Source organism: Pseudopipra pipra, chromosome 20, assembly GCF_036250125.1.
Source record: "Pseudopipra pipra isolate bDixPip1 chromosome 20, bDixPip1.hap1, whole genome shotgun sequence".
Lineage (NCBI taxonomy): Eukaryota > Metazoa > Chordata > Aves > Passeriformes > Pipridae > Pseudopipra > Pseudopipra pipra.
Genome location: NC_087568.1, coordinates 4,660,021 through 4,675,374, shown reverse-complemented (window position 1 = coordinate 4,675,374; position 15,354 = coordinate 4,660,021). Strand labels below are relative to the sequence as shown.

The following is a 15,354-nucleotide window of genomic DNA, read 5'->3' as shown; positions in this document are numbered from 1 at the left end:
ATTTCCTTTTGGGTTTTTTGGGAGGCTAAAACAGGCAGAGCATACACTTGGGATCTGTGCCTTAATCCACACTGTTTCCAGAAAGAGAGACTTATCACTGTGTAGAAGACTCCACTGAGTACTGACTGAAAATTCTGCTTATATGGACAAATATGGGTATCCAACAGTCAAGTTTGCATGAGTTCACCACTAAGAGAGAACAGATAAAAATTGTGAAGAATAGAAAAGTCTGAAATACTTCATCTGTTGAAGACCACTTATTTGATATTTATTTCCAAATATATTCTTGGAAGGAAAAATCACCCAGCAAACACCCCCTGAATACATAAATCAAATCAAGTGATTATAAAAATGGCATGTTCTATCCTAAACATACTTGCTGACATTTCACATGTTCTCTTGGTGTAAGAGGAAAGTTTGTTCTCTCTTTTATTAAGTGAAAGCAGGTGCTTGTCAGGAATTTAATGGCAAGGGGAAACCTGGTAACAACCGAAGAAACTTCTGTGTCTGTATCCAGAGGCCTGATGAGCATTCCCATTCCAAGAGCTATTGGACTTTGTGGTTCAACAGATCCAACCTAAACTGGATTTTACCTGTCTCAGCCACAGGACTGATACAATCCCATTGGCTCCTTCATTTTTACCCATTTGGCCTGTGCACTGGGGCCAAACACAGCTGAGCATTCTGTTTGCAAAGTCTTTGGCACCCCAGTGCTGTCTCAACCACACTATAAACCCTTCCTGCACCAGAGTTGAAATAAGGATCTTGAAAGAAAAAGATCTGGAGATATTTAATGGGAAAACAAATAGGAACAGTGCAAAACCTGGCAGGATTTCAGGAACCAAACACCTGCATTTCTCTGCTTAGTTTTATCTGCTTTTCTCTGTCTGTGCTAACTTTGCTATTTCCATATTATTCATCAATGTTTTCTGTAAATCAACAGCTCCAGCATCCATGGGATGAACAGCAGCTGTATCTCTATGGTTTGGCAAGTCTACAAATTCTTATAATCCATGATGAGCTTGGCTTTGGCAAATTTCTACTTCTTTCATGGCTTCAAACCCACTGCCTAACTGCTAAAAACATAATACACATAATCTGTTAAAACATAAAACAATAATCTGTTGAGTGAGCACGGGAATGAACTTGGTTAATCTGCTGAAGTACATCTATTTACTTCTACATCTGATCCAGTAAAATCCAAAAAAGCTGTAAAGAGTGAAGGCTCAGACTTCTGTAATATCAGGGTGGATAAAGTGAACACAAAAAAGGATTACTCTGAAGATAAACTCCTTTTTCAGGTAAAGCTATTGGATTTGTTAGCTTTCAGGGTACCATCATGGACTGCAGAAACAGTAATACCATCTGAGAAGAACCTCCCCCTAGCAAATGATGAATTTCCAAGTTTATGCTAAGAATCATCCCTTCCTCCTCTCTGAAACCGGTCTGATTTGCTTTATCTTTCCACAGCACGAGCTTCTTCGCAGCAGGGAATCTGCTTTTAAATTATGTTTGAAAACCACCACATAATTAGCAAAACTAGCAGTTGCTTCATCAGCCACCACAGCATTCCCTGTCCCCTGCACGATGTGGGTCTTCAGACACAGGGATAGAAGCTGGGAGCCCGCTGGTCTGTCATGGTCCCAAAATCCAAACTCACCTTTGCTGGATGCGAGGATCAGTTTGCACCAAGGGCAGGATGGCTTCCAGCACTTTACTGGCTGAGCCTGGCAGCATCTCTAATACTTTGTTATCAATTGCCATTTTATCCACAATAGTCTTAAAGTAGCGCAATGCACTGACGACCTCCTTCTCCTTCTCCTCCAGCCACGAGACATTCTAAAGAGGAAGGGAAAAAAGGACAGATATGTTAAAACTTCAGGGTTTTTAAGGGCAAGGTTCCTTGAACACACCTGGACCATGGTGACACTGAGGTGCATTCCATGAGAAGTGGAGAAAACCCCTTCTACAAACAAACACTTTTAAATTGAGTTACTGCTCTTTCAAAAGAACAGTCAGTGCAAAATTACACCCATGCTTTAACTTTCTGCATTACCTGCATTCCAAATTGAAGGTTAATCTTGATCAGTTTTAGGCCAAGATTAACACTGCTGATGACATCAAGGGCACTGCTTTGAAACTCCCATGCCAAACTGGGGAGGGTGAAAGAAAAAAACATATCACAGAATCACAGAATGGTTTGGGTTGGAGGGACCTTAAAGACCAGCTAGTTCCACTCCCTGCCATGGCAGGGACACCTTCCACTATCCCAGGCTGCTCCAAGCCCCGTCCAACCTGGCCTTGGGCACTTCCAGGGACGGGGCAGCCACAGCTTCTCTGGGCAACCTGTGCCAGGGCCTCCCCACCCTCACAGGGAAGGATTTCTTCCTGATATCTAATCTAAACCTGCCCTCTGTCAGTGTAAAGACATCACCCTTATCCTATCACTACATGCCCTTGTAAAATACAAGAAAACCTCCAAATAAAAAACCCCACTCTGATGAACCTCCTAGCTAAGTAATTTTGTGATGCTGCTGGAACGAGGGAACTTGCACACTTTCCACTGTGACAAGGTGTGAAAGCTAAATTTTGGCACTGGGGAATGAATGTTGCAGAAGGGAACAATTCATTGAAATGAGGCTGAGTTGTGGTCACCAACTTTCATGCTACCACCAACACTAGAAGAGGAAATTCAGAAGTGATACATGATACCTTAATGGCACTCTGGACAGGGAAAGTTTACCAGAGTATGCCTGGAGGACTTTTAATGCCACAAGTAATTCCTAAGTGAGATTTAAATTAACTCCTGCACACTGCTAGAAAAGGAGCAGAGAGCTTAACAGAGTCAGATTTCATCCATTATCTCCTCAGTAAATTCTCCTTCAAGAATTAATGACCTATGGGCATTGTGTGCTCCCCATACTCTTGTCAGCTGTTAAACTGCTGCTTTTCTGCAAAATCAGGCCAGCAGCCCAAAAGGTTTTAGGAGGAACAATTTATAGGCAGCACTGGTTAGTAATTTGGGGCCAGTTGCATAAAAGAATTAGAATCCCAAGTTCCATCTAGCTCCAACTTTAGAAGTCTAAGTTCCAATCCAAGATCTGCAAACCACTCTGTCATTTTCTATCTCATCTGGGAAGGGCCCAAAATCCGCTGCTGCTTCCACTTTTTTGACAATACTGCTTGCCAGGCACCTCAAGTTCTGATCTGCAGCCCACAGTGCCCTGAACTCTCTTGCTTAGAAGCATCCTGGCAACTCACTGATATGAAAAAGGACATTTTCCATTTTGCAGGCATGTGCCCTCACCACTGCACAGCTTAATCCGGGATACAGAATCATAAAAACATTTAGGTTGGAAACAAACCTCTAGGATCATTGAGTCCATCTATGGAGAGGTTCAGCCTCTCCCTGAAGGTTTTGCATTTCATATGGAATGATCACACATTTCAGGGATCAGAGAGTCCGTGTATTCCCTGAGCGAGTACGACCATGGCCCAGCACTCAGAGCTCTCAAACAGAAGTGAAAAAATGTGGGCTGCAGTTCCTGCTCCAGTGGCTGTTTATGGATTTCATTCAACAACTACTTCCTGTAGAAAGGCTTGAGACTTAATAGCTTAAACACTCTGCCGGTGCATGGGAGGGATGGGCCTGACTGAGAGTTCAGAATGACAAGTGGAAACACAAATCCTTCCGTCGAGGGCACCAAGGCATGTGAGTCCAGCCACTATCTGGGACACAGCCCTTTTTCCTTTTTTTCCAACTTCCCTACTGGCTCTTTGGGTGATATTCCCCAAGAACACTTTTTAATGAATCCTCTTCCAAGGTCCAGAGATTTCATACGTAGGTGTGCATGTGTGTGCAGAAAAGCATAAAATCCCAGGATGGTTTGGGTTGGAGGGACCTTAAAGCCCATCTCATTCCACCCCCTGCCATGGGCAGGGACACCTTCCACTAGACCACGTTGCTCCAAGCCATATCCAACCTGGCTTTGACCATTTCCTGGGATGGGGCATCCAGCCATTTCCCTTTGGGGCATTAAATGAGAAAAACTTAACATACAGGGAAAACAGCATCTCCATTCCCCTGCCTGGAACATGTAGATATTTTTGGATGATTTTTGAAGTTTTCCCTTAAATGATCATTGCAAATGCATCATGTATGAGACACAGATGACCAGCAAGGGTCACACCCAACCACAAAAGCTGGAACCATCCCTTTTTCCCCTACATTTTGGCAGTGAAAAACATGTCATAAATCTGCATATAGTGTTAAAGGACACCGTGGTACCTACACTATGCCCTATGATAAGAATCAAAGGCAGGGTCCAGGGGACAAAAGGAGGCTCTGAAAAAAACTCCTCCAGTGTTGCCCCCATCAAGGTATAAAGAGGAAGAGGAGAAGATGTTTGCATGGGCTGAGCATAACCTTCAGCATACACACAGTGATTTTACATTAATTTTTAGTATTGCTATTTCTGCTCTACAGTGATTATCTACTTCAAGAGTACAAAAATAGCATCTTAAGTACTTAAGAGGGAGAAAAGGATGATATTTGGTTTATCAAGTGTGCCTTCTGACAGAAAATCTCCTGTTTGTCAACTGATGTCTATATTCCAGTGAGAAAACCTGGCAGCTATCCAGGCATATCCTCTTCCCCACTCCCTCCACACAAAGCTAATGAGCTGCCTACATCCAACTAATTGATTAGTTGGCCAGTAGCTATTAAAACAGATAAGGAATGAGCCAGAAATCAACTAAATATCGCAGTATAAAAATGAATACAGCTTAAATAATCATGTACAGTAATAAAAATTATTGCAAGTGTTTTGTTTTCCAATAAAAAAATCCCAATCTGTACATAAAAAAAGGGTTTGATGACCAGCATGGCTTATTAGTAAATCCTCTTGCATCACTTTTAGGGGAAGGAAAGAAAAGCAAAAACTTCATCTATTATTAACATACTATGTATTTGCTATAGAACAGCATTTTGAAAAGGGCTCTTCATTTTCTAATGCATTTAATGTGGTCACATATCAGTTTAAAGGAAGGCCTCTAAATTATCTCAAGATACCATCCTGAAACATCTTTGGAATTAAAAGCCTTCAAGGAGTACTCTTGGATTTAATTTTTATTTTATTTTTTAAATAGCAGTGAGCAATGCAAGGTGCTCAGCTCTTTAGGAAGCATATTCACAGTCTCCTGGGGAAAAAAAATACAGCCTGGGGAAAAAAAAACCCTCATCATCTTCCACTTGATGGTGCAGAACAGGGTGAGGAAGCCCTGCAGCAACTTCTCTGGGTGTTAAGCAAATCATACAGCATAAGATAACTGTATCTTGCTGGCTGCTCTCAATAACACTACAACAACCTTCAGCAGAGATAATCTAAAAAGTTTGCATGTCTGGCACTGCACACACTGGATGAGACCTTTAACAACTGGGAAATGTTATGAATTATCATAAATAACCTCGATTGTTCTTAACTTTTGGCTTCGACTTATACTTGAAAACTGAGTGCAACAGCATTGCTACAGAGAGAGTCTCCAGCCTCCATAATCAGGTCACAACAGGAGAGGAGAGAACACTGACAGGTTTGTGACCTCAGCTCTTGGAGGACCTGAAGTACGCTGGGCCTGAGGAACATGGTGCTGGGATCAGCAGCTGCTGGAACACATCTGCTCGACTCCCTGCTGATGTCACCAGAGATTGAGCACAGCTTTGGATCATCTTCAAGGACTTGCTTGCCTGGGTTTGGGGTTTTCAAATGGATCACACCCCAAAATCAGGCAGTTGTTTGGAAGCTGTAAGCTTAACCCACAGGGTGTGCATGTGGGGAGGATGTGTCAAGCCATACACCACGTTCCATAATGAGATACTTAAATGCTTATGGAAGGAGGTCTCATCATACCCTCCAAAGGGAAATACATGCCTTGATTTAATACTACACAGTGCAGTTCATAAATAACCATAAAGTAACCCTGAGGATCCCTGAGCTGTAGAATTCTGCAGAGGACAAAGTCATGCCCAGGAATATCATAAAACGAGTACCAGGAAGCAAGAAACCATCAGGACTGACAGAACACAGCCCTGACTTACTTTGTTCACTGACTTCTCTGGTGTTTTCACCGTCAGGTCAGCTTGTTTTCCCTTCTTTGAAGGTGTTCTCTTTATTTTTGGTGAATGAAACTTGCCCTTCAACTTCATGGTGAACGAGGAGAGATGAGAACGCTCAGAATCTAGAAAGACACAGAAATACAGGATTAGGGTAAATTTCTTGAAAACAGGGACGCTGTGTTACAGCATTATCTGGAAGATACTTGCACCATGTAAATTTATTGAGTGGAACAGGATAAAAAAATAATAATAAATTGTGGCTCTCTATTATGTTTCCAACCATAGTATCCCCACCATTTCCTGATTCACCTTGGAGGAAGCAATGCTGCAGAGCAGAGGCAGGAACAGCGGGATTGCTGCTGCCCTGTGCCTTGGAGAGAAGAGGAAAACCACCTCTCTTCAAAGCACTTATCTCCAGCAGATTCCAAAGCACTTTACAAAGGAGGTAATCATCATCCCTCTTTTGCAGATGAGCAACTGAGTCAAGGGGATGAAGTGACTTGTTCACAGACCTCTGGTACGTGGGTGTGCAGGCAGGGCTCTGCCTGGTACCCAGGACTCGTGGCTGGAAGGGAGAACACAATCCAAGATAATGCCCTTCCCAGGATGCTGATCTTTACCCATTTGGTAGCATCAATTTTGAATGTGGCTCCATGGGTACTCTGAACAAAAATGTCATTTGCAATGGATTTCACTTCCAATATCCCAAACTGAGGAACAGAGGAACTGCTTTGATATCAGGGCATCCTTCAAGGAGCTTAACTGCAGAACTGCTCAGCCCTTTTAAAAATTGTATTTTCATGGGTTTTTGGATATTTCAAAGCAGAAGTCTCAAAGGTTTGCAATCATGCCATATGCAGACTTACCGTTGAAATATATTTTTATCTGCAGCCACGAAGCTAAAATAAAACTAAGCTGCCTTGTAGAGAGCAATTTAGAATGTATTTTGTGCAAAGAGCACTTTAATAAATGAAGGTCTGAATTGCTCTCTGGTGACCCAGATAATTCAACAGAAGTTACCCAACTTGTCTTTAACTACATTATCAAGAAAAGTAAGCAGTTTTGCTGCATGTTTCATTTTCCTCTTAGATTATCTGGGAATTCACTGCACTGGCTGCAGCGAGTTAAAAGGACAGCCCTGTGCATGCAGCACTGCACCACCTCGTTAGCATGCAGACTGCAAACAGCAAAGGCTGCTGAGTCAAATCTAGCACCCAGGAGCCCAATACCACACAGCAGTGCAAACACTGCTCCTGTACTCAGAAAGCACCTAACCACAGCCAAGGGAAGGAACCTGCGCTTGCCTCCCTCCCCATAAGGGTTGTCTCCCTTTAAACTTGGTTTCCTGGTAGTGTATTAAAACCCTGCTATGAGCATGTTCACCAGGGCCAACACTCTGGTTAGGTATGTCCTCTAGACCAAAATTCTGCAGGATCCTATGAATAGAAGCTGCGTGAGCACCGATCCTAATCTAGCCTGGCTGCAGACCTGTTCTCTGCTTACAGAACTAAATGTTTTTCAAAGTTTTCTTCGTATCATCAAGTCCTTTTTAGTTCACTGAGGAGGGAGGCACTAAAAACCTTGGTCACTGCAGATAAATCCAGGCATATCAGTTGGCCTCTGAAGAATCACTTACAGCAGCTGGCACCCCAACTTAGCAACAATTTACGTCAGTGCTTTACATCCACGAGGGGATCTCCAAACCTTTAAAACCTCTCTGGCTCCACAGGGTGCTGAAGGTCACCACTGAAAACAGTTCCTGGCTGCTGTGATAACGCTCTTGCACTCCTCCCCAAAAAATCAATTGTATTTATTGCATACACCATATGAGAATTTCCACACATGCACGCATACGCACGCTTGCCAAGAGGAGTCATGGCTCTGAATTAATTTTTTGAGAACTGGCAAACAATTACAATAATTAATCTACGGGGAAATAATGGTAGCAGCAACAAATTGTGTCTGGCTCCTTCATGGGCTGCAGTGAGATCCAAACTGCTGGTCTCATTAAGAAAACATCCAATGCCTACAAAACCCTTGGTTGCCCATAGCGATAACTTTGTCTTGTAGGGACAATATTTGAAAGGGAGAAAGATTTCAGAGGACTACCATTTCCTTTTTTCCTTGCCACCAGACATCTCTACCCACCTCTATGGGGCAAGCACTCAAATGGCTGAATCAATGTGTGTGCATGGTCAGGAACTTCCAAAAGATGTCTTGTCAGCAGAGAAAGTTTCTTTTCTGCTGACAGCAGATCCCCTTCACCACCACCAGCTCAACCACTGCCCTTTACTTTCTTCGCCCTTTGGTCACACCAAACACCAAATAATTTGTGCACCACACTCAGATGGAAGACAGACCCACAGAGCAAGGACAGAAGCAGAATAGGAACTTCTTAAAATAGTACTAATGAAGTAAACCAGCTGACATTTGCAAAAATAATAAACGTTACTGTTTGAACAACCCTGCTAAGTCCTTCTTTGAAGATCACAAATTAATGCAGCTTTTTACTGCCATGGGTTTCCATCTACACCAAGCACTTTCCAGCTCTCATCTACTCACAAGTTTCTGATGCATTTGCAGTTAAACAAATGAGTCACAAACCAATATTCTCTCACACTCAATTACACTTAGCACTTAAAATAGCGCTTTTCTTGTTCCAAGCACATTACAAACATATCGTTCTCATCCTTAAACAGTCAGGTCTTAACCTTACCCTGCAGATGGGAAGCAGACACAGAGGTGAAGCAACTTGTCTAAACAGAGCAGAGGGTGAGTCAGTGACTCCAGCAGAGCATCTCCACCACACTGCAGCCCCTCTCCCCCTGTGCATGGATCAAGCTGTGGAGCTCCTGTGGCTGCACTCAGTGAATGCCAACAGACATTATCTGGCACAATGGGCTTTACAGTTTGCAAGCTGATACATCATTCGAGCATTATAAACAGAATCTGCTCTGTAATGAATCTGAAGTGGTATAAAAGAGAAGTGACACCGAAGCAGGAAAGTATTCCAGCTCAATGGTCTAAGGTACCTCAGTTTTTATATGGGAAGCCTGAAAGCCTCCTGCAAACAGCACAGCTGAGAGAGACTTCCCAGACTGGTTACCATAGCGCTGGTCTGCTTTGAAAAAGTAATTTTCTTTACAAATTTACAAATCTAATGTCCTGTGTCTATCCAGTTAAAAAGCTCAAACAGCCCAGCATGCCTTTACAGATCAAATAATTTGATAACATACAGAAAGAGGCAGAAAACAGAGCCATGGCAGTGCTCAAACCACTTCTCCTGTCCCTCTGCTCCTTCCTGCCTATCTGCAGTAACCAAACCCCTTAATGCAGCATTGAGATTGTTCTGAGCTTGGGAGTCTGCCCGCTGGAAATTATTCTATCGTGTTACCCTCGCCTCTTATTGATGAATAGCCAGCAGTGTTTAGCTGGAGTCTCAGCACCAGCTTTCTCAGCTGCTCTTACTCCTCTCTGATGCACAGGAGGAAGGTACTCTGTACTTACTTCTATGTAGTGCCCAAATATTTTTCAGATAAATGGCAAAAGTCAGGGTAATAAACTCGATGGAGTGATTTCAACTGGAAGGGGGAAAAAAAAATATAAAGCGCTGTATCAAAGCGTTTCTGTCTCAAAGGAACCACTGACTTTCCATCTCTCTGTATTTCATCTGTCTGGATGCTCCGGGGCTGCAGCACACAACTGGAAAAAAAAAATCCCTTCCAAATTACTTTATTACGGATTTGGGTTTCTCGATTTCTGACCGGGAGCTTTGCTACGTCACCCGTTTCACGGCTAATTCCATCCCCTATTAGTGAGGCTCCCGCTCCGCCGTGCTTGAACACGCTCCAGCTGTTGAGTCACGGCCCTGCTCGGCTCTCAGGCTCATCCCCCCCTGGCCAGCACGTGTCTGGGGTCTGACCACACACACGCCACCACAGAGCTCACGTTACACGCCTGCTCCAACCAGCCCTGCTCTCAGGTGTGGCCAGAGGGGTTTTTTCAGCACCCCTCAAGCCCCACCGGGCCGGGGAAATCATGGTCAGACAGGAGCTGCCTCGTCCCCCAGCTCAGCACTGGGTGCTGCCTGCCAGTTTGCCAACAGAAAGCTAAATCTGGGGAGGGAAGAACCGCAGACTTTAAACAACAGTAGATAAAGAGGCACAAGGGAAGGCAGATAAATCATCTTATGTGTTTGTGGATGAAGAAACTAGGCTGCTTAGGAGAAAGATGGCAAGTCAAAGCCCAACACCATCCATGCCTGCCATGGTCAAATGGTCACTTTCCACTCGGGTTCAAATGAACGCCAGAAAATGAGTTGAAACACGTGCAAGCTGGTGGATTCCATCAACCTAACCCAGCAGCAAATTATTTAAAGTCAAACTGAAAGTTCAAGCCTTTTACAGAGCTCAGTCACAGCAGAATTTCCAGCTGCTGGGTCCCGCTTACCAGCCACATGTAACCAGCACATGGGAGGCCTCAGAGATGGGAAATAACCCCCTGCCTGCTTCTGGACCTCCTGGTCATGTTTTTGTCACTATGACACAGCTCAATGGAAGGCTCCAGCACCTGGGATGGGCAACTTAACTGTTCAACTTGTCTAGTGCTTGGATCATATATAACTAATTGAAGAGAGACTTACTTTTATTTAAAAAAACCACCAGCTTAGAATACAGTACCTTTCCTTTCCTTCACCTGAAAAACTAACCCTCAATCTTCTCTCACTCTCTCTGTCTTCCCACACCAAAACCTGCAGCTTTAGAGGAGACAGAACCTTAAAAAAGGTTCATTTTCCAGCTTATCCTGACTCTTGCGGCTCGTTAGAAAGAACGAAGTGGAGTCTAAAAATCTTACTCCACGAACGGTTCCTTTTTCAAAGGCCATTTGGGTCTCTGCTGGATGCACATATTTAAAAGCTATCAGATTAAAAATAACAGCAGACATCTCTCCCCATGCCATAATGAAGCTATTGTGCACATTTTTAATCAACCGCTCCTGCCACTTTTGCCACGAGTCCTTTGAAGGCAGCGGTGACTTATGTAATGAGTTACACAACGATGCCCATTAAAATGGCATTTGTTCCCTTGGGCTCAGCTCCATCATTTGGGGAAGACAAAAGGCAAGTTGCAAGGCTTCAGCTAAACCCTAGCTGACAGGGACTTTAAGAGTTCAGAAGCAAAAGGCAAAAATAACGAGCTAGAGTTCAAAACGACCTTTCCGCTGAGGACTGTCTGTGCTGTGGTGCAGCACCCAGTGAGAGCCTCCAGGGCTGGGCCTCTGGCTCCTCCAGACCCAATTCTGCCCTCAGAAACACAGCAGAACAGGTGATTCAGGACAGACAGACGAGCACGTGAGAGCTTACCATGAGACTGACGAAGCACAGGTCTTTCAAGATTTTATATGAACACTGCTACTATTCCCAACATCTTCCTTCCACCTCTATCTACTCCATACCTATAAGTACACAGATCTGGGGGCCTGTGCCCTGGTTGAAGCTTTTGGGTTCTCCTGTAAAGTAAACATTTAAATCATAGTGACTGACAGAAATCCAAGCCTTTGAGCTTTCAGGAAACTCAAACAGCCTCTCCCAACAGCCAAGTTTCTCCACAGAAGAGGTGGCAGAGCTGGTACAGGAGGCACGATGTGATGCTTATAACTGGGTTGTGGGCAACAGAAACCTACTGTGAGGGCACTTGCAAAACTAATTTTTAATAATTTTGTGCAGGAGGGCAGCTCTGTCTGTCTTGCAACAAAATGTTCAAGCTGACCACTGTGGAGCTACGAGGACCAAGAGAAAGCACCAGGTTTTAGGGAGAGTTGAAGGAAACAGATGAGGAGAACCCCAGACACTTCTCCACCCTTTCACACCTGCACTGTGTCACTCAGCTCTCACAGTACACAGCAAACAGCCTTCAGCTACATCTCACGCCCTCTTTCTCCAGAAGTCCTGAGGATGTTTAGAAGCCTAAAAATGCTGATAGGCAGCATTTGTGCGATGCTGCATGTTCCCAAAAGGATGAACTGGGATCCCGAGTACAGAAGAGACAGAATGTGACAGAACAGAACTAAAATATCCCTTTTAAACACATCAGCTGCTGCATCATGGGTGCTACAAAAGCCTCAGACCCACCACTTCCAGCTCCTTGAGTTTACTTTTCTCAACTTTGCCATTACCCCCAGAGACTGAAGCAAAGAGAAATCATTCAGAAACAAAAAAAAGACCTGGTGTGGTACCCGGAAAGGGAAAAAAAAAAAGGGAGTGTCCAGTGTCAATCAGGAAGTTTGCCCACCCTAACCTTTGTACCTTAGGTGGAGTTGTTTGTAAGCTGCTCCAAGTCCCTCTCCAGGGAATCCAATTGCTAGGAGAGCCGCCAGGTTTGAGAGGAAAACGACGGAGGAAGGGCAGCTCGAGAATCAAACAATCGTTCTTGAGTGCTAAAGAAACTTTTCCTCCACCATCACGTCACCTTGGAAGCAGCCAACTTTTGGGAGCGGAAAGACCGACTGCCCTTTTTCTTTTTTGGCAACATTACAGTGAATGAGCATAAACCAGTAAGCATTAATGATGTGCAGTGACAGCACACAAACTTCTCTGGAAAAGGGAGGCTCAGTTCCCTCTCAGCTGGCCAGGCAATGCTCACTGACTCACAGGCTTCATTATTTTTATGCCGCCCTCTGGGGCCTCCAGAGGAAGCAAAACATTTTTATTTGTCAGAGAGCACATTTTTATTTTGATTTTTTTTTTTTTTCTTTCTAAGCAACCATGAATGAACCATCTCCAGCTGCAGCAACCTCATGTGGAAAGAGCTCACAGTGTTTGCAAGGGAATTGGAAAGCACAGAGGGCAACTTATCAATTCAGCCACGTCTCCTGACTGCAGTGAAAAGGATTGGGTCAGTCAACAACTTTAATTTTATGGTGCATTAGTACTACAGCTCTTCTTCCTTCCAGTGTCATACTTGGAAGCAAATCTTCAGATTGCAAAGAAGAGAAGATGCACAAGATCAAGTAGCAAGTTCAGAGCAGCTGACCAGGTTCCCCCCTAGTTCTTTTCACCTGAAGTATTTCAGAAGCATCTCCTTTGCATGCAGACACATAAACCAGGAATCCTTTAGCTGCTGAATATCGCAGCAATATCACCCAACTGATTTATAGGGAAAAAGAAACAAAAAAAGGCAAAAAGGTACAATTATTCAAACAAGGAGGGATTTAAGGGAGTAAAACTCTGCTAGCCAAGTTCAGTTTCCTCCAGCATACCAAAGCTGGCTTTCAGATTTCTCTTTGAAAAAGATACTGTAATTTATTGATAAGCAGCAGCAGCAGACAGGACTTTTGCTCTGGTTTATCAGAAGGAAAGCCACCCCAGCAGACTGGGGCTATACCAACTTGCAAGCAGAAACGTTCACCAAATCACCCACAAACCTTTGTGCAGCATCTGGTGAGTCTCCGGTAATTTCCCATTTAAGTACTGATTTTGCACAGCCCTGCAAGCCCCAGAGAACTAATGGGATTACAAAACTGGTAACATGACTTGTAACTCCCACCTCCTGTGCCAGCAGCACTAGAACAAAAAGAGACTCAAGTAGCCTCCAACACCGACATGAACACCGTGGTCCATTCTCACCCTGCTCTGCACATGGAAGCCACCAAGAATGTTAATAAACATTGAATTTTAAATGGGGAAAAAAAAATCTAGCTATGAGGCACAGCATCTGCCTTACCTCAGCAAACAGCCCCGAACAGAGAAATGCAATGGTGGTGAGGGAATCTGTTGAATTTCTCTGTTCACCAAACATGACTTAATATGGGGTCCGTGGGCATCCCCACTCGTCTGGCGGCTCTTGGAGGAGATGGGCATGACAGTGATTCAGACACTTAAAAATAAAGCCCTGCAGGCACAAGTACGTGTGTGCTCTACCTGAGTCACCCCAGGCTGTGAGGAGCATGTGAGCCAAGGCTCATCTGTTTCACTGACAGTCCTGCCACGGCCAAGCAAAAGCCCTCATCACTGAGCTCTGCTTAAAACTCTTTCTCCCATCCTCTCATTTTCTCAAGAACATTTAGACTCTTTCCACACTGAAAAACCTCTGCTAGGCCCGGGTTTCAGTCCTATGGCTGCCAGCTTTGAAACTCAGACCTGAAAGATTATAACCCAATGTTGCTGAAGCTGTTTATCCATCTCCAAGGTGACAGGATGTCGTCACTGCCACTCAGCAGGACACCAAGCAGAAACGCATTATTTCAGAGGCTTTAGGGAAAACCCTAATTGCTCACAACCTGCCTACAGGTTCACCAGCTGAGAAACAAGGTTGCAAATGGAGCCTTGACTTTTTGTCTGCCCCACAGCACTAGCTCTGAATGGGAAAAACGACAAACCCAACCCTCTTTCATCCTTGGAGAGTAACCTCAGCTCTCATTCATTAGGCGATGGAAAAAAAAGAGAAGCTGGCTCAGATCTGCCTGACACAATTTCCAGTTGCTTTGGACATTACTAATTATAGCCATCTTTATTTTTGACCTCTGATTACAGACTCTTTGCACATTCAGTCTGAATGGCAAAGCTAACCCCTCTTTCCTAGTAGGCTTGGGAGGAACCTTATACCCTGCCCAAGAGCCACCGCCCACGCTCATCTGAGCACAAGAAAAGAGATCAAAACATGGAAAGCATTTGCTTAAACATGCTCAATTTTATTTTCTTCTTTAGCAAGTGCCACAGATCAAGGGCAACAGTCCAGGTGAGAGTGTGATGTAAGCTCTTTTCCATGCACGTTCCGAGATGAGCAACTGCTCGGCGCGGGAGCCTCGTTGCTCCCTGTTCTGACTAGCACTGTATCCTCGGGGCCCAGATGCTGAAAAGCAGATATTCAGTTCAGTAAGATTAAACATGTCTGCACAACTCCAGTGCACCATGCTGGGGGCTCACATCTCTCTGCAAGAGAGAGAACAATGAATTTCAGGAAGCAGGCCAGCACTATCTCCTAGAGGCACTGCAATACCAGTGTAAACTTCCCTAATATTGCTTACTCAATGAAACAAGGCATCACAGGAGGGCTATGCAAATCCCTCAGCTTTGAAGTACTGCTCTCCTGTTGCCCCAGAGGACCAGCTCTCTATCTCCACGCACACAGACAAGTGTGTGTGCAAGGTGATACAGCAGCACTGCAGGTGTGAAATTTCTGATGTAATCAGGTCAGAAGCTGCTTTTACACTATTGTTGTGCTGCTCGTGTGAAGGGTTAAGGA

General features: G+C 44.2%; 1 protein-coding gene across 6 annotated transcripts in view; it reads right to left on the bottom strand.

The window, feature by feature from the left end:
- RAPGEF1 (Rap guanine nucleotide exchange factor 1) overlaps window positions 1-15,354 on the bottom strand; it is an 86,154-nt gene that overhangs the window by 48,006 nt on the left and 22,794 nt on the right. For all 6 annotated transcript variants that reach the window (XM_064676847.1, XM_064676849.1, XM_064676848.1 and 3 more), the window contains exons 2-3: window positions 6,095-6,234; window positions 1,661-1,839 (exon numbers count right to left, since the gene is read on the bottom strand). In XM_064676847.1, coding sequence (XP_064532917.1) covers window positions 1,661-1,839; window positions 6,095-6,234 — 319 coding nt within the window. The remainder of the gene's footprint in view (window positions 1-1,660; window positions 1,840-6,094; window positions 6,235-15,354) is intronic.